Source organism: Sabethes cyaneus, chromosome 1 (assembly GCF_943734655.1).
Source record: "Sabethes cyaneus chromosome 1, idSabCyanKW18_F2, whole genome shotgun sequence".
NCBI classification, from domain to species: domain Eukaryota; kingdom Metazoa; phylum Arthropoda; class Insecta; order Diptera; family Culicidae; genus Sabethes; species Sabethes cyaneus.
Window position 1 is genome coordinate 14699739 of NC_071353.1, and position 25068 is coordinate 14724806.

At 41.5% G+C, this 25068-nt stretch overlaps 1 protein-coding gene across 1 annotated transcript in view; it reads left to right on the forward strand.

The window, feature by feature from the left end:
• Nucleotides 1-298: 298 nt before the first annotated feature.
• Nucleotides 299-25068, forward strand: part of LOC128741705 (rho GTPase-activating protein 100F) — a 93426-nt gene continuing 68656 nt past the window's right edge. The window contains exon 1 of the mRNA XM_053837691.1: nt 299-385. Coding sequence (XP_053693666.1) covers nt 299-385 — 87 coding nt within the window. The remainder of the gene's footprint in view (nt 386-25068) is intronic.

Sequence of the window (25068 nt, forward strand, 5' to 3'; positions counted from 1 at the left end):
GGAAAGGACAACGGTGTCTTACTTCTGTTGAAAGCAGTTGCAAGAGCGACTGTCAATGAATCTCGTCTGTGCTAATGTGTTGGAGGAGGAGGAGCAGCAGCAGCAGCAGCAACAACAACAACGTCAGCAACCAAAAACACAGTGTTGCCGAACAATACTAGCAGCTGTATCGGGGAGGACGGCAACGAACTTTCTACGGCGGACGGCGGCTACTGGAGGTCACGGTGCGTCATAGCACGGCCGATTCTCTGCTAGCAACAGTCCGAAGCTAGTCGTTACCCGAGCCCGACGTAGACTAATGCAGTGGAGGAAGTTTGCACGGCTGAAAACGACTGCTACTGGACATTCGCGTACGCGGAGAATGCTTTGTTGTGGCCGAAGAAAGGTAAGTTTAACTTCTTTTTTGTGTGTTCCGGATATGCTATTTTTTGATGAACTACTGAATTCAAGGGTTGAGAGGAAGGGAAGAAAGGACGGAAGTAGGCCAAACCATCACGTGTGCTAGTATGCAAAACTTTTGTCAAGGGATCGAAGCAGGTGTGGTGACTGTCACGCGACACAGGCATGGCGTGCTGGGGCAAACAGCACGCATGTCACCCGATTCTACGTCATGTTATTGTTTTGCGCTTAACCCTTCCGGGAATCGATTAGTCAACCTGTTTTAAAATGACTTCTACGAACGGGAGGGGGTTGTTGATTTGAGTTATTAGCGAGACAGAAAAGAAAGCAACGGCTATCTTACTGGGTAATTGTATGGTTTTTGTACCAGTAGTAGTGAGAAAGTAATGTTGGTCTCACATTGGAAAATCGTTATTGTCGGTCAGTCTTCTCTGAGTAATGCAATTTGTCAAATCCAATCAACATTTGATTTTGTTTCTCAAATGTGCTGTTTCTATAGATTCTTTTACACTTGATAACAATGTCAAAATTAATACAATATCATCTATTTTGGCCTACTATGGTCTCGATCTTTATATTCTTTATAATTGGAAGTATTGTGTGGCAAGTTGTGTGAGAAACGTCTTGCACACCAATCGTAACATTTTATTGCCCGAAAAAAACTCCGTTCTGATCGGCAGTCGAGCTAGTTGATCGCAGAACGTCGGGGTCTAAACCGTCTAACAGTGGAATTTTAATTGTGATACGCATTGATTTTTGGTATGAACAAAAGGGTTCGTTTTAGGTAACACGAAATTGATCAAAGATACGATTAAATACCCATCAGGATACACCACACAATCAACCTTTATTCAGCATTTTTAAGTGCCTGGCAACCCTATCTCAGCTCACTACATGCTTGCCAGTAGCAAACATCCACTTCCAATACGGATATTAGTTGCTCTAATCAGACTAAGATTCGAAAATAATAGCCGTCTACCAGCATTTTGGGTAGGTATGTGAGTGAAACGTATAGCGGTGAATGTTGCTTCATCTGTGCCAATGCTTCGGTATATGTTGGCTTTGAAAACATGACTGCGTTGAAGTCCTGTAGATTCTTCATACCTATTGGGTGCAACTTCAACATACCTTATACTCAGACAAGTCCTGGCGCCGGTATCACTGGATTTTTACAGTTTGTTGGGCAAATCACGTCAAACTTGTAGGGGAATGTGGGGCAAGATGGCCACCCCAGTTTTTAGTGTCTATTTGGGTCATAATCACATTTTAGTTACAGGGAGTGAATAACAATAATGCATGAAGCTAAGCGACAAAAAATACATCTCGGAAAAATATGAAAATACCATAAAAATATATGTTGGAACTAAGTTTGCTACATTGCTGATTTTTCTTATAATATCATAGTGACCGAATTTAAGGTTTGGTGATGTAAATAATTTGTGTTACTCCAATATTTTATACATATTTATTGATGAAGTGCACCGATATACTTGCTGAGTTTGCAGCTAGTTTTTAAAAGTAAAACAAATTGAAAAAATTCTTTTAATCGGGGCATGACAGCCACCTGTGATAAGGGTAAGATCGCCACCTAGCATAGGAAAAATCTAACCTCAAAATTCATTTGTAAGTTGTATCAAAAACGTAAACAAAGTATGTGCCTAGTTCTTTCGGAGATGGTTCGCAGTTATAAACGAGTTTCTGGCCGGAAAAGCTGGACAAAAACTAGCTTGGTCGCAGCTATCGAAGCAGTTAACACTGGAACATCTGTAAAACGAACCGCTATTGAGCACGGAATACCTCGAAACACTTTGAAGCGGCATTTCAATTTACACAAAAGGCAAACGGAGCAGCAGGAGCACAGTTTGGGCCGTTACAGAAACATTTTTACGCAGCAGCAAGAGCGTGAACTGGTAAATTACATGCTCGAAATGGAAAAACTGTTCTACGGAGTTACACCGAAAGAGATTCGAAGTATGGCATTCCAACTAGCCAACTTCCAACTAATGGAATAAAGCATCCATTCGACAAAAAATCCGAGCTAGCTGGACACGACTGGCTCTATGGTTTCAGGAAACGCCATCCAGAGCTTTCCTTGCGATCTCCAGAAGCCCAAGGTTTTAATCGAGTAAATGTACGTGATTTTTTTGATACGATGCAGCATGTGCTGGAGGGTACCAAATTCCTGCCGACCCAAATTTACAACGTCGATGAGACTTGCGTTATGACGGTATAAAAACGTCAAGGTTAGGATTGGGTATTATTAATTTGTCTTTCCTTGTAGGTTCAAACAAAACGATCAAAAGTATTGGCTCTAAAAGGAAGGCAACGAGTTGGATGCATAACGTCCGCCGAGCGAGGTACTCTTTCTACGGCATGTATTTGTGTGTCTGCAGCAGGACAATTTTTGCCGCCGATGTTGATATTTCCTCGTGAAAGACTCACGGATAAGTTGAAGCAATATAGTGTTACAGTTGTGAGTCTCCCACCGCACTGCAGTTGCAAGCTACAGCCGTTGGATGTCTCCTTCATGGGGCCACTGAAAACAAACCTCTCCCAAGCGACCGAAAGGTTTCTCAAGAAAACCTCTGGGAAAGTTGCCTTCTGGGAGAGGCATTCATTAAAACTGCCACACCGTCCAATGCCATTAACGGGTTTATAAAAACAGGTATCTATCCTTTCAACAGATTCATTTTTAAGGAAGATGAATTTACTCCATCAGATGTGACCGATGTGTACGGTAGCAACCCGTTCATGAATAATTGTGATATTCAGACTTCTCTCCTTGGCGGCACTATGCTAGATGATGACCTTGACCTTGAACCTTCTTGTTTTGGCTTCAACGATATCGGGGAAGAAATTGTGCAAGACATGACCTCGATTGCAAAAACCCACTTTCAAGGCGCTGGGTCAGATGTTTCGAAGATGGAGACAGTTTGTGTTTCGGTCGATAATTCGACACGGGAAGATCCGGCTTGCTCAGAAAGGCAAAAAACCACGGAAAGCTTCAAAGTTACACCCGCCATGATCCAACCTCTACCGAAGATAACAGGTAGACTCATGTCGCAACGTCGGAGGGAAAAGGCTACGGAGTTGACTAGTGAAACATATCGCCGGGTACTGAAATTGGCAGAAGCAAGCAAGGACATCCCGCGGGTAAACCGAGGTCTTAAACGAGCTCATAAAATGCCTTCCAAGCTTCCCAAAACGAAATACTCGAAGCGACAAGATAAAGAAAATATAGAAGATTCACTATGTGATGTATGTGGTCTCCGCTTCAGTTCCTCTGAACGTGGGGAAGGCTGGTCGAAATGCCTCCGGTGCAATTCTTGATTTCATCAGTGCTCCGGGAAACGATGTCCATCATGCAATAACTGATTCTGTTTTAACATTTCGTAACTAAAAATTTCAATCCAAAGAATGGGTTTTTGTTAGAGGGGCTCTGTAGCCGCAATGTTACCGAGTCTGCTTTGGCAAGCGAATGGTCGTGGGTTCGAATCTTAGTAGAATCAAGCCATTCGATGTTCAAAGTGACTTTTAGCATGGGTTTATTCTCAGGCCCCTCATTTACCCTTCCTTAATGCTGCATTCTATGTTATCCCGATAAGGCCTATTGACAGTGCATAATGAGACCCTTATAGTTAAATGCACTGGTGTGCAGTGCCAGGGATGGCTATAATTGGGGACAGCACTATCATGTGGAACAAGGTGGGTAAAGTAGAGAAAGCATTGAAAGAAGGGTAAAACCCAATTACACACAAGCACGCATGAAATTCAATAAGCATATATCGCTCACTCAATAGCGATTATGGCAAATAAATGCAGTGCAGGTCATACAGCAAACACCCGGGCGATATCACAATAGATCTAACTATACTGGTCGCAGTGATGAGTCCATACAAAAAAAAAAAAAAAAAATGGGTTTTTGTTTTGTTATAGCATTAATGTTGTTTAAGTTAAATAAAAACATTCAAAATTTCTAGAAAAAATGAATTGTTTTAATGCATTTCTATTATGTTTACCCAGGGCCATCTTGCCCCAATGGGGTGTCCATCTTGCCCCACATATGAAAGCACTACCCAACATAGCTATCATTTTTAAAATACACTTTTTTGCTATTTAATGTTTAGATCTCAAGGGTTCTTCGTTATAACTTCATATAAAAGACTTGATATAATAGCAGGGCTTATTCGTTCACTTTGACTCAATTTTGATTCATTTGACACTACCGTCTCTGCCGAGCAAAATTTGACAAAGTTGTATATGGAACATTTGTAGAACTAGTTATCATCTTCAATTTTGCTGAACAGAGTTTTGCTGTATCTGTTGTAGTTACGATGCTACAATGCTAGTACGTCATTAGTAACTAAATGAGCATTCATTTAGTCACTAATAAGGTACTATCATTGTAGCATCGTAAATACAAAAGATACAATAAAACTTTATTCAGCAAAATTGTAGATAATAACTGGTTCTACAAATATTCCGTACATAACTTTGTCAAATTTTGCTCGACAGAGACGGTACTGTCAAATGAATCAACAATAAGTTAAAGTGAATGAACAAGCCCTGTATAATAGACTTACGGATAAATTAACGATATTCTGATGAATTTGGTTGTCCCACAAACCCTATCGCTTAAGGTGGCCATCTTGCCCCACATTCCCCTATTCGTTCGCTTCCGAGTTTTGACTGTAATCGACCAGTAGCTGTTTCGAAAAAAGATGTAACAGCACTAGATGATGATAAGCGACTGGTCTGGGCCGAATCTCCGTGGAATTCGGCAGGTTTTCTGAATCTCTGGACTTCCCGATAATGCGTCAGACGCTGATGCTTGTTGATTGAAAGGGTAAGGAGTGAACAGGGGCGACAGAAAATAAACAGGGAAAAACGGCGCTGAATTTTAACGTAACAGCCTTTTACCATACAGTATATGAACTTCTGTCCCGGCATTGCGCAATCATTTGTAAACGTAAGTTGACAAGCAATTATTCGCATTCGGGTTGACGGTGAAATAATTTCGCTACTCAAAAGCAGAAAAAACTGCATACTAAGTTCAGAAAAAGTAGGTTTCCGATGGTATATGACAAGTTCGAGACACTTTCAAATCCAGGAGCACAATATTGACTTTACATGGACAGGTTGCAAAGGAGCATACAGTTCAATCCGAAGACTTATTGCACTTCGAATTAACGAAGCGCCAGGACACAGGACTGCCGATAAATGTTACGTATAAAGACAAACAAAAAACGGAAATGCTTTCGAAGCAGCTGAGTTGTTCTCTGAGTCCGGCAGAACAAACGGATGAAATCAGAGCTCTTCACTGCTGGCTGTTGGCTACCCGCCATGGCTTTTACCTGTCGCCAGGACAGGTTCTCGTCTACAGCCCGGATGTCGTTGGCTAAACTCCGTCGCCATGAGCCTCTGGGTCTGCCTCTTATACGCTGTCCTTGTGGATTCCAGTCGAGTGCTGCTCTGCAAACCTCGTTCGCTCCTTTCCTCAAGGTGTGTCCGATCCACTTCCAACTACGTTCACGAATTTCTGTGGCTATCGGCCGTTGATGACACCGACGATGGAGTTCCTCATTGGATGACCAGTTGTCAGGCCACCAGGCTAGAATGATATATCGCAGGCACCGGTTAATAAATACCTGCAGTTTTTGCGTTGTCTCCGCTGAGACGCACTATGTTTCGCACGTTTTCGTACGTAGAGTGATCTGGCACCCCTGGCCTTCCTGATCCGTGTGGCTGTACCAAGACTGCTTGGTACCACCATCGAGCGTTGTTTGGCTACCAAGATATTGAAAGGCGTCTACCTGCTCAACTTGTTGTCCCGCTACTGTGAAGTTGGTGGAATTGTCAGTGTTCACTACCATAGACTTAGTTTTCGCTACATTGACTGTTAGACCTGCTGCCTGGGAGCTCTCGGAGAGGTAATCTAACTTGCTCTGCATATCGTTACGGCATTATGCGAGCAAGACAATGTCGTTGGCTAGGTCGAGGTCATTTAGCTGCTCCATCGTTAGAGTAGTTAGAGTTCGTTGATCTGCTCCAATATAATGCGAAGCGTTGAGACATGATCTACATATGATCGGCCAGTACGGAATCCAGCTTGCTGCTGTCGGAGAGTAGCGTCACTCTTCTCCTGGATCCGATTGAGGATTGCCTTACAAAGTACTTTGAGAGTAATATAGAGCAACGTGATCTGCTTTCTTAGGGACTTTGACCAATATGCCCTGCATCCAGTTTACCGGAAAAGTTGTAGTTTCTCATATATTGCTGAAAAGCTGATGCATCATCTGGGCTGACAAAGATGGGTTAGCTTTGAGCATTTCGGCTGAAATACAGTCTATCCCTGGTGCACTAATGGATTTCATACTCTTTATAGCTGCTACAATTTCATCCAGCAATACCGCCTCCGAGTTGACGCGATTAATTCGACGAACTGTACGCGTCAGCGTCATACGCTACTGGTTTTGATGGTCACTGACAATTGAAACTCGGAAGAGTTGTTCAAAATGTTCAGTCCATCGCTTAAGCTGTTCTATACGGTCAGTCAGTAGCAGACCAGCTCTGTCCTTTAGCGGCATCTTTGTATTCATCCTGGTACCACTAAGACGGCGAGATATATCGTACAACAAACGGAATCACCATTAGCGGCGGCGGTTTCTCCTTTGTTCGGCTATCCAAGCCAAGCAGTTTGGTCCAAGCTATCTTGTCCCGCCTACAAGCACGTTTAACAACCCTCTCCAGTTCGGCGTATCGTTGCCGGACAGCTGTCTTGGATGATCTAGTTCGCACTCGCTCAATGCAGGTTGTCGCCTCTCTCCGCTCGTCGATCTTCCTCCATGTTTCATCCGAGATCCACTCCCTACGCCCACTGCGCGCTTTGCCGAGGGTTTCATCACTGGTTGTGATGCCGGTCCATTGCTCTTCGACGAGACCCTTTTCACCTCAGGATTCTTCAATCGACGGACGTCGTTGCGGCATCCAACTGTCTCCTCTCGTTGTTGGACACGTGCGACGCGCATAACATAGCTGATGGTCGGATGGGATATCAACGCTGCGTTTGTTGCGCACATCAACAATGCTGCTTCGCCATTTTCGGTTGATGCAGATGTGGTCGATTTGGTTTTCTGTTCGGCCGTCGCGGGAAATCCACGTGATTTTATGTACTGGTCTATGGGGGAAGAGCGATTCCCCAATGACCATGTTGTTATTACCACAGAATTCTGTAAACAGCTTTCCGTTCTCGCTCATCTCTCCTAGGCCATGGCGTCCCATGACGCGTTCAAGGTCCGCGTTGTTTGAGCCAATCTTCGCGTTGAAGTCGTCCAAGTGGATTTTGATGTTCAGCTAGCTGTAAAAACTCTTTCTTCTGCAGGTCGGCAGCATCTGTGGGCCCATAGCACTGGATTGCTGCAAGGTTTTTAACCCGTGTTCTGAATCTGGCGACGATTATTCGCTCATTTATCGGTTCCCACTTCATCAGGGCCGCATGTGCCCCTGGGCTCAGTAGGAATCCAACTCCTCTTTCTCGAGTAGCATTTTCACCTCGTATGCCAGAGTAGAGCCAGTATCCCTGTGTTTGCCAGTATCGGGCCAGCGGACCTCGCTCAGCCCCAGGATTTCAAGCTTCAGGCGGCCTGCTTCCCTTGCAAGTTGAGCCAGTTTGCCCTGCTGTTCCGATTCGTGTCCGTGTTTTCATGCTAAAGGTCGTTGTCAATAATCCAGATAGATTTCTTCGTTCATTTTCATTAACTTTTTGTGTTCCGGTACAGTAGGCTGTTAGCCTAAGGTCCTTATTTCGCTGACGGGGCTGCCATCTTAATGTGGGCGGGAGCCACTGTGCCCCCTTTCCTGTTAGCGTACGACTACCGAGGCTGCGGCACCCAGCCGGCACCACGTGGAGTTAGGAATAGGAGTTAATGAACAGAGAATATGGAATGCACGAATTTGCCCTTTAACAGGCCATATTATACCAAGTCACAAACAAGGTTCTAAGCAATCGGTTGAGAACTACAGAGGAATTGCCATTCTTCATTGAACCAAAAATTGTAAGTTTTCAACATGTTTTCTTAAAAAAACGTTCAATGGTAACAAATTTGTCTCGAGAACTGCGCAATAGATGATGGATGGTTATCGCATGGATACAGTCTACACAGATATGTCGAAGGATTTTGATGTAATTAATATACATGCCATTATAGCTGTGCTATCAAAACATGGAATAGGCGGAATGAATCTGCGGTGGATAGACGATTATTTAAGAAACTGAGCGCAATATGTCAAGATCGGTAAGAGTAAAGGCCCAGACACAATGCATACGGATTTTACTACGTTGCGGAAATTTGACAGAAAACCCATGGAAAAACTGCCAAATTGCCGCAACGTAGTAAAATCCGTATGCATTGTGTTTGGGGCTTAAATCAGTTTCATTTCCGGTGTACCTTAAGGGAGCCATCTTGGACCTTTTCTTTTCATAACAATCAAGAACGAGCTTCGGAAATTTCTTCCCAACGCTTACATCTATTACTTACTAGATTTATGCCGATGATGTTAGGAATTTTCTTTTAGTAAAATGCATGAAAGATTGACGCATACTTCAAGATAGCGTCGACCAGTTCGTCGATTTTTGCGAAATGATTGGTCTCAAAATGAATACAACAAAGTGCAGCGTGGCTTCGTTCACCCGAAAACCAAACAAATTGTTGTTTGCATATCTAATAGAAGGTAAGTAATCGATTGGTGATAGCCCCATCTTGTGCAGACTTCAGGAAGAGGTCCATTTTACCCTATTATCTCTAAAAATCCCAATAAATGCTAAGTAATTAAACAGCTCAAGTAACACACTGCAGGCCTTTTTAGTTGAAGCAACCCGACTACGACTAAAATTAGTCATATATCAGTCACCACAACAACTTTGCTACAACTGTGTTAGTAGGGAGTATAGAAACTTTTTTGCCGCCTGTGAAATAAACTCAATCTAATAGATGAATTCACGGCCACCCTAATAGTTTAAAAAGATGCGCCATATTGAAAATCATCTCTAAGACACGATTGTTGAAAAATTACGCATTTTTACGCAATGATCGCGGTTTTGCGTATCTAGGAGAGAATCAGGCTAAATAGACCTGTTACGATACCGCATATATGGCAACACTGCCAACATCGCTTATGACGTTTATGTTGGTTAGAGGGTAAAAGAAGAGCGAAGATAAATAAAAACGCCATCGCAAAAGTGTTCTGAAAAACAAATAGAAAGTGTTTCAAAGCTAATTCTGAATAATACCGACTATTTACCATTTTCAACGTGCGAAATAGCACCGGGTTCGCGAAACAGCGCCTGATAAGTGGTAGAAGTTAGTGTTTTGAGTGGTAAGGAAGAAGTTATGCAGTGAAATTAATGTATACCAAAATGTAAACAATACCTGTTTATACTTACCTGCAGATACAGCAACCGTCGAAATACTAGTAGCCTGGGATACTTACCTGTAAAGAATAATCAACGTAACCAACCGTAAATCCGTTGTAAGTAGTCTAAAACAAATAAAACAAAAGTGTAAAAAAGTATACTTACCTGGTTCAATCCGTTCATAGTATCTACAACCGCGAAAGATAAAGTAGGGTAGCACACCCTAAGTTGACCTTAGGCAGAAACGTACTTACCAAACCGTAAGTTGTAATAAATTGTAACGTGAAATAAAATAAAGAAATTAGAATATTAATAGGTATACTGCGATCGGCGTTGTATAGGAAGAAGGTGTAAAGGATAGACAGTAAAACCACTTCTTGTAAGTCGAATGTATATTTTCCATAATTAATCTAACGCAAATATAATATTCTAGTTTGAGCATTACCGAAAAATAATCGGTTGCTACAGAAAATTGGTTCGTATCCGAACAAGACCTTTTGTGAATTCTTCACGATATGAGGCTTTGAGCTAATTTTAATTTTAATCAGGCAAAATGGACTGTTCTTGCGTTTCGCACAGTATGGAGTGGATGGGATTAGATTCTCATGATGGTTTGACAGCATTTGGAAGCTATTTGAGTTCAATGAAATGAACGACAATGGGCGACAAATAAGTTTCTATACTGTTTCAGCATCTTTGGCTCGAGCAGCACGTTCCTCACCATCGTAGCGGCCTCTAACTAATTGGGATTACGAGCTCATTTTTGCCCACTGTGTAACGGATGGTTCGTTGTGAGTAGATTTTATTCGACAGGCTTTGCAGCCAGCTATTAGAGTACAGAATAACTGCACGGGACCCCTGTAGGCCTGTCGAGACTCGAACATGCGACGACTAGCTTATTAGGCCAGTGACGTACCTAGAGGCCAGCTAGGAAGCTGAATAAAATTGAATAACAATTTGAATGTTCAATTTTGAATTTTGTATTTGAATTGAGTTCTGAATAACATACAAAATTTAACTTGGCATAAAATGCCAAATTTGTAAAAATAATGTAGAAAGCTATGAGTTTCACGACATTAAAAAATGTTCTAATTATCTTAATATCTAATTCGGCAATTCAAAGACCTAGACATTTACATTCTGCAACTTGCTTGCTCCAGTGATACGCAATACTACTTACACTAGTAACACAGTTGTTACAAACCAGTTGTGGTAACTGACATGTGACCAATTTTAGTCATAAATGAGTTGCTGTAACCAAAAGATTCCAAATGTGTGCTGCTTGGGTAGTATTTTTCAATTCGTCAAATCCAACCCAAACAATTTCTAACATTCAAACAAGTTTCCGGTAAAAGACTAAAAAGTATCAATAATCCACTATCGACACGAAATACTTCTAACAACATAGAACCTATTCGACAATTTGATTCCATCATCTGTGCTTCGCATGAGCATACGCATAGCCGGAAGAGGTGAAAGGAAACCGAACGGTCCGCTCAAAACTGCCACTCGGCAAAGTCCAGACGGATAAATCAAAAAAACGGTACCATGAATGTAAATACAGGAGGCGTTGCTACCCACGCAGGTACCAATTGACTGCGAATCCCACACGTCTATCGTAATCTAAGTCCGCTTTGAAACGCAAATAGATTCGATGCGATGCGAAAATATGCGTCAAAACTGATACACGCATATTGACACTAACCGACAGGAACTTATTATAGACTATATTACCACAAAAAATATATAATGAAATTCGTATTTTTTATCAAAGTTAACAGAACCTTTCAATACTTTTTCGGTAGTGTCCATCACCGTTCTGCGAGGAACTGACATTGACAGTGTAGCTCAATCCCGACTGATAAATTTAGGCGTAGAGAGAAGAGGGTGGTGCGAGGATTTGCTGTCTCGTCGATGGCTAAATTTTCCGCCCACAAGGAAAAACTGTCGTACCTATATGTTGTATATAGAGTCGTGAATGGCCCGCCGCGGTAGACGATTATGAAAAATGCTAAACCGAAGGATGCGGCACCCCTCAGCGGTAGACACACCGAAGCCATACATGACACGGCCGGGGGCGAGTGGCCTTTTCCGATGTCTCCGACGTCACGTGATTATGTGTTCATTTCCTGGCACTTTTTGCTGGCAGTGGTGTGTGGGAGAGCCGGCGGAGGCGCGCTATATCGCGTGGTAACAAGCGTGGAGATGCTATAAAGCCGTGTTTGAACGGTTTTATAATAACGCCCGTGCTTTGTATACTGCGCGGCATCGGATGTAATCACGTTCAAGTGCATATGGGCGGCTCGACGACGGATTACGATCGGCGAGACAGAGGGGACATTCGCGCCGTGGCCGACCGGAAAACGAGTCAAGTTCAACAGCGTTTGGCCTTTCCGGTGTGACAGAATGCGTGGAACGCAGTTTTGTTGCCGTCTACTACGGTACGATGCCCTTTGGAAATTATCGGAAATCCTCTGGGTGGGCGGTTGAATTTGACTAGATGATGGGGAGTTTTTATTTATATCTCAAATAGAAGTATTCTTTAGACGTTCAAGACATCTCAACGGAACACCAGAAGATATTGCAAATAATCCCTTTCTGATTAAGTGATTCTGTTTCATTAAAATAACAAACAGACTCCGTGTGAACCTTGTGATAACTGAATTCGGGACAGGAGGGAAAGAAATGTACATTAATCTTCTTGTACATATTATTTATGTACTGATTAACGTAATATTTCCAGTGCCTGCAGAAGATAAATAAAAGTCACGAATGCGTGTACTATTTATGTAAACAATTTGAGCCATTGGAGAGCTAGATAAGTCCAAAGTGGTTTCGTTGAAATTTTCGGCTGAAAGCGGATACATCACCGGAACGTGCCCTATCGTGGCTACCCGCTGGATGATGTCCTTCTACCAAAATCATTAACTATCACACCGAATGTACTAGCTTGAGAGCTGCTGAGCATGGCGGGCGGTGGTTTTTGCTTACCGCAACTGTGCTTGACTTAACGCTTGCCGCCGAACTCCGTCACTCGCCATGGCCTAGGTTCGCCTGTTGGTTGCAAATAGAGACGCTCATTGTGGAATCTTCTCGGGAGACTTTCAAAAACCGTGAAATGATACTGCTATGAGTGACACATCAAAGAACACTGCTTCTTTGTTACCCTTGCCTGGATTGTTCTCGCGGTTCAGGAGCGTAGACAGTTTTTGAATGATGCGAGGGAATTCTAGGTTTGTGCTGCCTGCTCTTATCCTCGCCACCGGTTCAGGCTGATAGAGTCGTCTTATCCTTCTCCGTTGATAGTGCTGATTACGATTCGGGATGATATTTTAGTCGACATGCAATCCGTTCAACATTCCGCCAACCATCGGATCTGCAAAGTTGCCACAGCGAAGGCTATCATTTACTATCTAGTGTGCTTTTATCAAACCCTGGTTAATGCAACTTGCTTCTCGAATATGGAGTGAGAATTGTTGCTTTTTGCATTTGCAGTTTGCAGTTGTCATTTGCAGATTATATTATGAGACAGTACTAAGGAAGATATTATATGCATTCCACAATTGCGGATTTGGCTCTCATGTGCCTAAAAAGTGTGTTGAAAATGTTTGTGATCATTAAAGTATTGAATAATCGTTTTACTGGTTTTTTCATAATCGGTTGTGAAACTTCACTGTTTCACAACCGGGGCGAACGACAAGTTTGTAAAAATTTATGTAAATTTTTTTGAGTAAATTTATTTCACTTAAAATTTGTCTGTGCAATGAAATAGAGGTTCAAAACTAAGGTTATATGCATTTTACTGCCTTTTTCTATTTTATTTGATAGACAAAAAAAATCAATCCCAAAATATTCCAAAAAACTTTTTGGGCAGGTTTTTCGAACACATTTCCTACAAAACATTCTAAAAGCAGTATTTTGATTGTTGTTTGCTGCGAGCCGTTGCTTTGGTAGTAATTTGGTAGTGCTAGTTTAATAAAAACGTCAAAAACGATGGGTGTTTCATAACCGGGGCCGTTTCACAACAGGGGACAATCCCCTACAAATATCGTGTGCAAAGCAAAAGTACGAAATAACACTTTCTGGTGCTTCTAAAGCAACTACTTTAAACACTACTTTAAACTATTCTCTTTTCGTGGTGATAATATTTTGAATACTTCCGGTATCCTCCGGGTATCATATAGCCGCTAAATCGGCCACACTTAAAGTTCATTATTCAATTTTTGAACGAATTCCGATTTCCACAACGAGGTTATGTTCGTGATAAATCGGCATTATCGGCAAGGCAGGCGAATAGTGCATGTCCATGAGGGGTGTTCATCTATTCAAATCTTCATTTTTTCGCGAATTATCCAACCACTGATGGTTAGACATACTCCAATTCATTTCAAGATATCACATTCCGCAGATTCTATAGTTCAGTCAAGCCAAATCATGAGCAGGCAGTTCAAGATTTGTATCGCAAGCATGTAGAGTACGGGAGGGTATTCCCAGCACGCTACTAACTTCGACATACATTACCTTTTTTTGCTGCGCTTTCCCAAATAAAAACTTTGCCGCTACATAACAATACAATAATACAATAATTTTCATAAAAATGTAAGTAATTTGCTAAATTTTGTTCAATAAACATCAAAACCACTGTGTTTTTCCACTGGCACGTAATCAGACTGAAAAAAAACTAGCAGCAATCGCTTACGCGTATCCGCTCCTGATGATGGTTTGGAAAACACACAATTATGAACACGTTTACTTATCTAAGCCATACCAACACGTTATCCATCGGTCTCTCTTTTGATCTGTTTTTGAAATGCATTTAATCCCTGTGCTGGCTATTTCGGCCGGTCGGATTTAAAAAACACAGACACCACTATAAAAAATGGGCTCAATTTAGCCGCAGCGACTTCATCATTTCTCGCGACTATAACTCAAATTCAGTACAACTACAAGGTATAAAGCCCTAAGGGTTGCACGAATGGGTGACGTAGGACTCAATTAGTCAATTAGATCAAAGACTAATTGACTAATTGAGACACCTTGGTTTTACTTGAATTTTATAAAGGTTTTATGGCGGTATTAATCATTACCTCTGGGTTTATTGTGGTCTTGCGCAATACCAAGAGGATACGAATCCAAACACACTTATAGCTAGCTAGAAAACCATGATAAAACTGCTAATAAAGTAAATTAATGGTGGTTGCTTATATTACCACGTTAAAACTTGTTGGCTGCACCACGTCTCTTATAAACTTACCATAAGTGTGGCGTGGCAACACAAAATGGCGTTGCTTGTCAAACCGCAATAAATCTGTTAGTTCTATAGAGCTACTAGCTGACCCGACAAACTTCGTATTACCACAAATTAAACTGTGTTGTACATAAATCCTGACTCTCGGAAGACCTTTATCACAATCTCGAGTTTTGCAAGTTCCCGAGGTGTTCATGGGTGTTTTAGTATACAAATTTTCCTCACAGTTTTCGAAAATTGCAAAATGTCAGTGGCGCGCTGATTATATCGACCTATCATACCAATATGCACGATAAAATTAAATGCGCACATGTAGCAAATCAAAGAAATTGCTTAAAATTTAATAAATATTCTATGGGATATATTATTCTGGACGCTATGAACCAAATCGTTCAGAATAATCTGTCAGTAAAATTTAAACTTTTCTGATCACGGATATATTTATAAGTTGACAACTTATTTAGCTTTTGCCAGAAAAGCGAAAAGCCTTTTTAAATTATGGCGATGGCTGTCAAGCAGTGAAAGTTTAACCGGTTTTATTGCTGCTTTCAGCAGAGCGTGATACGACTACTTGAGCTCATAACCTGATTCTTACATTCGGAGGAGTGGGCCACTTGGTCAGCAAGCAGTTTTATAGCGGTCATCAGAAAGTTATGGTGGAGCTCATAGTTTTATTAGCGGTTTTATGAAATTGGTCATGAAAACCACTATAGGAACGTAATAAAACTTGGAATTGTTACTTATGTATCCTCCTACCAGATGGGTGAGGGGTCTCAAACCATCATAAAATAAATTCATGCCTTCATAAACCCCCACATGCCAAATTGGGATCCATTTGCTTGATTAGTTCTCGAGTTATGAGGAAATTTGTATTTCATTTGTATGGGATCCCCTTTCTTAAAGGCAAAGGTCCTAATTCACCATAGAAAAAAGTCCTGCCTCCAAAATCTCCCACTTGCCAAATTTGGTTCCTTTTGATAATTCGAGTAATGAGGAAATTTGTATACTATTTTAATGGGAGCCCCCCCCTCCTAAAGAGAGGAGGGGTCTCAATTCACCATAGAAAAAATTCTTACCTTCTGAAACCCCCACATGCCAAATTTAGTTCCATTTGCTTGATTAGTTCTAGATTTATGAAGAAATTTGTATTTCATTTGTATGGAAGCCCCCCCCCCCCGTTTAGAAGGGGAAGGGGTCTCAGTACACCATCGAAAAGAATTCTACCTTCTAAAACCCCCACATGCCCAATTTGGTTCCATTTGCTCTCTCGGCCCCCCCCCCCCCCCATGAAATTGCTGATCATTTTATCTTCCGAACGACATATAAATTGTTCAGTTTCGTTCAGTAGTTTAGTAGTTATTAGCATTTGAAATCTTTCATTCCAACCTTACACTTCTATTTTCTTTTTCACAAAGTGCTACCCAGTCCCAGATAGTAAATCTTTGTTTACTACTGTTTACGTCTTTGCGTAGTCCTACATCAAAATAAGAATTACACTTTTGATACCTCGAAATAATGAAAACTTCGTGCGCCAAGGAGTCCAACAGGTTAAAAAAAGTTGAAAATCGCCGTTTTCACCCTGAGCCCCCCAACCGATTTTCATTTTAAGACCTCCTTCTTCTTCTTCTTAAGTTCTTCTTCTTTACAGAACCGGGTTGTTTGTTAGTCGTTTCATGGCAAATTTATGAAAAATCACATGATGGAGATCTATCCAGGTTTGCCCAAAATTGAACTTTTTTTTAACCTGATAGGCCCCTTGGCGAACGAGGAGTCCACTATTTCGAGGTATAAAAAGTGTGATTTTTATTTTTTAACCATTTTCAACCAATTAAGCGCAAAAGTTCCAACATTCGAAGACCTCGTGTCAGTAGTGGCCCCGTTCCAGCGAGAATTAGTCATATCGGAAGTTGTTTTTTATTGTTTTGCCACAATTCTTTAATTTACGCTTGACAATTTGGCTTGGCACAATCCGTGTCTAAAAATAACACAAGCCGCCACTTTCGGGGGAGTTGGAAACGCGTCGCACGCTTAATAAACGGGTTGTGGAATCTCCCTTTTGTTCAGTCCGCTGTGGTTCAAAGGTTCATCACTACCTGCGTTCCACAGAAACTGGAATGAGAAGGGGATTCGAATCCGGTTAAAAATTGCTCCAATTCTAGCTTGGTTCGATCTGCGGATCCTCCAGTTTTTATAAAAAGGAGCGTTCCTTCAATGAGCCTCCTTTACCTATTTTTCCGCTCTTTCCCCTTAACGCCTGGTCCCATTCTGTTTGGATCCTATCAACATCTTTGTTTCATTACTTTCTTCTACTTCTACGGTTCCCGTTTATCGTAAAAGCTCCCGTTATAAAAAAAATTGCCCAATATTTTTCGATGGGACGATAATCTGGACAATTGAGCGAATTCATACTTTTTTCAACAAAATTGTTGTTCTGCTCTACCATTCTACGACAACCCGACTGTGATAGCAGCGGGCTAAGTTGGGCCAGAACTTCACGAGACCTTAATGTGATCGAATGAAGGGCAACATTATCTTCTGAAGAGACTTCTTCTTGTAAACTTGCCCATTCAGAGTTGCTCCCACTTAATCCCAGGATTATTTCGGACTGCCTTGATGATCTTCGCTCGTCGCTTCCGGTCACATTATGTTGCTTTGGGCGATTCAATGTCAATGTTTTCCAGTAACGTTTGAGCGCAGTTATGGCCGAAATCTTCCAACCCCTGCACAGTTATCGCAGATCAGTCAGTCAAGTCAGACGTGCTTATCGATCGCTAACAAAAGTTTGTACAAACTCTGTTCATACTTACTGGGAGGGGTTTAAAGCTTGTGATAGTTATCAAGCCCCCTGCCACAGTATGAGCTCGTTGAGGAAACGCACTTTCTTCATCGACGTTCGCGGAATACGAAAATTAAAAGATGAAACCGTATACGCTTTCATTGCAAATCAATTAAAACTCACGCCACAAGATGTAACAACAATACAAATTGATCGAGTAGAAGGCAAAGTGTTTGTGGAGGTAAAGACGCAAGCAGCAGCAGCCGCTATTGTAGAGAAGTTTGATAATAATGTGTTGCTCACCAACGATGGCACCAATCATCGCATTAGATTGTACGTAGAGGACGGAGGTACTGATGTAAAGTTGCACCATTTACCGCCAAGAATGCCAGATTCATGGATAGCTGATTTCTTTGCCGAATATGGAGTAGTAGTTGCCATCAAGCAAGAAACATGCCGTTCTGAATACTTCGCCAATATACCAAGCGGAGTTCGTACCATGCGCATACGTATGCAGAAACCCATTCCATCTTTCACAAGCATCAAAGGTTACAGTACGCACGTTACATACAATAATCAAATCCAAACTTGCCGCCACTGTAACAATATAGTGCATTTTGGATACAGCTGCGCTGAGAACAGAGCATCTCTTACGGCTCAAGGCAAAGACTACTCTGGTGTAGTCGCCGGACGAGGTAGACAAAGACAGAGAAGTCTATCGTGTATGTCAAGTACATCTTCTCGAGACAATTCTAAGTCAACTGAGCAGAGCCAGAGCAGCGGAAGAGAATCCCGCGCCACCGACTCCGAAGACAGCAAAACTCAAGAACCAGCCACCACCAGCAACAATTCCAGCATCAACGGAACCTGAACTATTCTCATCGACAGAACACCAGCAGCAAGCCGAAGCGCTCCCTACAGAGAGTGAGCACGTCTTTTCAACACCCAATAGTGCCAGTAGTAGCAGATCAAATTCCCTTGTTAGAGGCGCAGGAAAAGGGACGATGGAGATCTCTGATGATGACGATCAAACCCAACAGAGACGAAATTTACGCTCCAACAACATCACAGCACAAGCGGCAAGTAAACAATTCATTGATAATGTCAGACACAAATAGAAACAATCTCTTATCGTACACACTCGCAACTATCAATTTAAATGGTATTAGCAATAAAACCAAAATAAACGCTTTTGTTGAACTTATACACACACTACAATTAGACATTATATGCATGCAAGAGGTACACTGTGAGGAAATGCAAATTCCAGGATACGAAATAATTTTCAATGTAAATGAAACGAGATGTGGTACTGCAATCGCTCTTAGAAATGGCATTGCATATTCTAGAGTGTTACGAAGTCTAGACTCGAGGGCGATATGCATCAACTTGGGGAATGAAGCTACAATCATCAATATATATGCACCGTCTGGATCGCAAAACAGAAGTGCACGAGAAGATTTCTTCAACCGCACTCTGTCTTATTATCTTCAAAACCGCTCAAAATATTGTTTAATTGTCGGAGATTTCAATTCGGTTCTCAATCAAAGGGATACCACGGGCGTATCAAATTTGAGTGCAACACTGAAACGTCTCGTCGATGGGTTGAAAAAAAAAAAAAGATAAAAAGATGTTTGGAGGGAATTTAATTCACAGGCTGATTACACATTTGTAAGAGGCCGATCAATGTCCAGAATTGACAGAATATATGCTAGTCCAGAATGTATTCCCAATGTTCGTTATTGCAAACTGCAGGTAAACAGTTTTAGCGATCATAAAGCTGTAGTTTTGAGAATAACGCTACCTGTTACAAACATTCGACAGGATAGACCGTTTTGGAAATTCAATAATAAATTGCTAACAGCAGAAAATCTCCAAGAATTTCACGCGAAGTGGGTATACTGGACAAGGCAGAAACAATATTACCGCACGTGGACCGATTGGTGGATTAGATTTACAAAAAATAAAATCGCTTCGTTTTTCCGATGGAAAAAAGCACTCAGAGTGCAAGCTTTTAATAATACAATGGGGTTTTACTATTCGAGTCTCCAAATTGCCTATGATCGACACAAAGATGAGGATTGCACTGCTGAAATCAATAGGATAAAAGCTGTAATGCTGCAGAAACAGAAAGCCTTCTCCGAATCTCTAAAAATCGCAAAGCCTAGCTACTTGAGTGGAGAAGATATCTCGATATTTCAACTAGAAAATCAATGCAACCAACGAGCCGGCAGAAATATTAAGACTCTGCGCTTTGGTGGTCAATTAATTGAAAACCAGTCCGAAATACATGAACTCGTTTTGCAACATTTCCAAGATCTCTTTTCTGCTGAAGATATCGAGTCAAATGATCGATTTGATCCCACGCAGACGCTGACACAGGACGACGAATCGAACAACCGACTAATGGACGATTTTACTGAAGAAGAGGTTTTCGCTGCAATAAAGGGATCCGCTACAAATAAATCCCCAGGGAAAGACGGACTCTCAAGGGAGTTCTATCTATCTACATGGCCTATCATTAAGAGAGAATTCACTGCAGTTTTAAACGAAATCAAAAATGGGCAAATATGTGAGGAGATACAAGACGGTGTTATTGTGCTAGTACGCAAACGCGGAGGACAGGGAGGAATTGAATCCTTTCGGCCTATAACCCTACTCAACGTGGACTATAAAATACTGAGCCGTATTTTGAAATGCACACTAGAAATAATTGCAACAAAATTGCTGTCAGAACATCAAAAATGCAGCAATGGTAAAAGAAATATTTTTGAGGCGGTATGCACAATTCGAGATCATATAGCATTTTCTAAGCAAGAACGAATAGGCGGAATTGTGACTGCATGTGATCTAAGTAATGCATTTGACAGGGTAAATCACGGCTTTCTTTTCTCAACTCTGAGGAAAATGGGAATTAATAACAGGTTTGTCGATTTCCTGGAGATACTGGCACCTCACGCCAGATCACAAATTATTATCAATGGCCGTACGTCTGAACCCTTTCACATAAAAAGATCAGTTCGTCAAGGTGATCCTCTCAGTATGCTACTGTTCGTGCTTTATCTACAACCACTATTGGACCAACTCGCGACAATATGCAACGGTCAAGAAGAATGTGTAGTTGCCTACGCGGATGACATAACTATAGTCATTCGAAGTATCGAAAAAGTTGAAAATGTACGAATATGCTTCCACGAATTTGGTAAAGTGTCTGGTTCTAAATTAAATTACACCAAAACTGAAGCACTAGAAATTGGACCGGAATTGCCCAACTGGGACGGATTTGCGAAAAAAAGCGCTATAAAGGTGCTTGGAGTAACCTTCAAAAATACTATCAAAGATACTGTGTCTACAAATTGGGATTTAGTATACCGATCTGTCAATGCTCTACTCTGGATAAACCGGCCTAGACTAGTGAATGTAAAGCAAAAAATCACGTTTATTTGCTCCAAGTTATGGTACATGGCATCCATACTTCCCCTATCAAACAAATATGCCGCAATGTTTACAAAGCAAATAGGGTTTTTCCTATGGGCTGGAGTTTCCGCCCAGCGGGTCAAATTTATTGACGTTATCCGACCAAAGCGTGAAGGAGGATTGGGACTACACTCACCGGAGCTCAAAGCAAAATCATTACTAGTGAATCGATACTTAAAAACCAGAAACATCTCATCTCTTGTAAACCGATACATACAGCAAGAACCTATTCCGAATGATCTAAGCTACCTTAGAATAATTAAAATAATGGTGGACAGTCTTCCACAACGACACCTGAACGAGCCCGAAGCCAAAGATATATACCAACTCCAAATACAATCTCTGCCACCAGTAAGCATAACAACACGGGTAGACAAAAACTGGAGGAGAGTTTGGAAGAATGCAAACCACAAATACCTCAACTCCGACGAAAAATCTGCTTTCTTTCTTTTGATCCATGGAAAATACAACCATAATGATCTTCTGTTCCACCAAGAACGTAGGGAAAATCCAGACTGCACCGAATGTGGTGAACGAGAAACCTTAGAGCATAAATTTACAAGCTGCCGAAGTAAGATAGAATTATGGCAAGAAGTTCAAAGATGTTTACTAACAATAACCCAGCAAAATCATGTACAGTTTAAATGTCTTCATTACCCAGAATTATACGGATTATCAAAAGAAATGACAGGAAGATTATTAAAAGTTTTTATAAGGTTTATAATGTATTCTTTAGAAATTCCTGACAATTTGAAAACCATTAGTAGTCTTAAGAGTTATATTGATATGTACACATAGAATCAAATAAATCAGTCTGTTTTAGTAATAAAAAAAAAAAACATCTTTGTTTCATTACTTTCTTCTACTTCTACGGTTCCCGTTTATCGTAAAAGCTCCCGTTATAAAAAAAATTGCCCAATATTTTTCGATGGGACGATAATCTGGACAATTGAGCGAATTCATACTTTTTTCAACAAAATTGTTGTTCTGCTCTACCATTCTACGACAACCCGACTGTGATAGCAGCGGGCTAAGTTGGGCCAGAACTTCACGAGACCTTAATGTGATCGAATGAAGGGCAACATTATCTTCTGAAGAGACTTCTTCTTGTAAACTTGCCCATTCAGAGTTGCTCCCACTTAATCCCAGGATTATTTCGGACTGCCTTGATGATCTTCGCTCGTCGCTTCCGGTCACATTATGTTGCTTTGGGCGATTCAATGTCAATGTTTTCCAGTAACGTTTGAGCGCAGTTATGGCCGAAATCTTCCAACCGATCAGGTGCTGTCGTTCGTTTTTCCGCCCCGTGACTATGAAACATAACAAACGCCTTTTTTCGCTGATTTTTAGTTATTATTTCATATACACTGCTCTGTTTAGAGTACGATATATTTAAAATTTCATAAAATTGACTATGTAAGTCGAACGCATGCTCTGACTATCAATCGACGGATCTGCCTCACCTGTTTTTTTAATGCCTGATTACGCCAACGTTTACTCCTAGCTATATGCCTAGTCATTTTTTCGTAATTTCATTTAATGAGCCCACGGTTTATTGCTAAATATTTTAGGTAGAATTGTTCATGCCAGCAGCGGTCTGTGCCTTCGGTCGCCTTTCCGACTCTCAATAGTTGAACGAATATGTCGTAATCGAATACGTACATACATCGCTCAACACATAATCCAGAGTTTTCTTTCCTTGGAAGAAAAACCTCGATAGAAAAGAAAGTGTAATTTATACGTGTAAACAACAACTTTAACGATGCCCTGGTTTCGCTCATATCTCCAATCATTATTATTCCATTGTACCACTGGAACCGGAGCGTCCAGGAGGAAATTGCAGGACATCGATTTTCCTTCGGTAGCCAGCAGCTGCTGCGCAGCACCTTCTATTATGAGCCTGCCATTGTGGAGCCGATTCGAGCACATGTACGCATTCGGGCTCAGTAGAGCGGAAGTTGTGCTTTTTCTCACCATTCACTGTCCGCAGATCTTTAGAGCATTTCCCATCCCCGGAACGGAGCCCGTGTATAGCGGAAACCATAAAGTATGACAGAAATTGAGGTTAGAATGTGAACGTTTAGCTTGTCTTGCTGCTTGTATGAGAGCGTATGCGTTGATTCAAAGTGAACATACCACTCTCGACTCGGCAGACTTGAGCAGGACTCGGCTGCTTTTGTGCTTTCATTGCAAGAGTAACGAAGGAATTTTTCTTCTTAACAATAACGACGCGAAAAAGTCTGTATTTGCATGCATGCGGCTGTAAAAATTTTTTCCGGTTGACAGTATCTGCTGTTAAGTTAGCTGTTCTAAAGTTCATCTACAGAAAGATGGATGGCAGTCGGAATCTGGGCTGAAGATGCTGCTTTTGAAAAGTTGTCCAACTAAAAAAACTAAAAAAAAATATCTGCTGCAGACTGCTCTTCCGAGGTGCACCGTTATGGAAACTCATAGAAGTAGAAATGTATATTACAAGATGACGACCTTATCCAGTAGGTAGCTTAAAATACGGAAAAGTTTTTTTTCTAGGGCATAGAGTAACACTATTCCATAAGCTTATAACCCGTTAGGAAACGTCCTTTTACTGTTACGGCATTAAAACGGCATGTAGTTTAAACTTCAATATTAAACTCAAACTCAACATGCTCGAATGCTGCTCCGACTATCTTCTGCTACCGGATAATGGTATGCCAAATGAAATCGACCGTAACGATGCCGGTAGAATAAATTAACACCGCACTTGTTCAGACCGAAGAAGAACGTTTCTGCTTCCAGTCGTACAGGAAACTATGCCACCGCACCAAACTGTGACTAATCGATCTGCAGTGAAGCGCTTCTTCATGATTTCCATTATCAAACAATCTCTCATAAACGCCTTGCCAATGGATAGCTGCATTAGAGCTGCAGCTAGTTCGTTCTTTTTTTCTTACCATATCAATTAGGACTGCAAAATCACACTAAAAGCTCGTACCCCCTTTCATCATAAACTGACAGCTGTTTGACTGCTTCTGCTAAGCTGGCAGCTCAGCAAACAGTGTCTCCCACATATCTGAGTAGTCATTAAATCAAGTTTCCCCTGCGCCATTAATAAAACGCGAACAAAACACAAATCATCTTCAATATACGGTGCCGTAAAATGGAATAAAAATGAGATGTACTAGCAGTAGCAAGCACACTCCAGCGGAAAAGGGCCACTTCCGGCGTGAAGTGCGTACGTATGCGCTGTGTACGGCGTCCGGAGTGCCGTTCGCTGCCAGTAAATATCTTATGACGTTTTGCAAACTGCTGCAAAATGCCACTCGTGGCGGACGGGAACCTGCAACATCCCGACAGGACGACTGACTATAAATTGCGCTATCCACAGCAATTTTGCGACCTCTTGATGGACCCCCAACTGGAGCGACCACTCCACCGACCCGGAACGGCGAATGCGTGGAATGCGATTATGAAGTGACGGTGCGACGACGGTCGTCCGGAAGTACTACATGCATATGTACATGTTTGCAAGAATGTAGATATTACCCGCCTCGGCGGCAGCATGGAGACATTCCGGCTACGGTTGCATCATAAAGAGTGGCCGGGGATGTAGGTCACCGGATGAATAATGGATGTTCTAATTGTGTGCCATAAACGGTTCCTTCTGCTTTTCACTTGTTTTTTAAACTAAAGCGAAAGTGTAAAATTGTTCCAAAATGCAAAAGATGGATTCAAAATCTAATAATCAAGCAGGAGAAAAGAGACACTTTGTAAAGATAT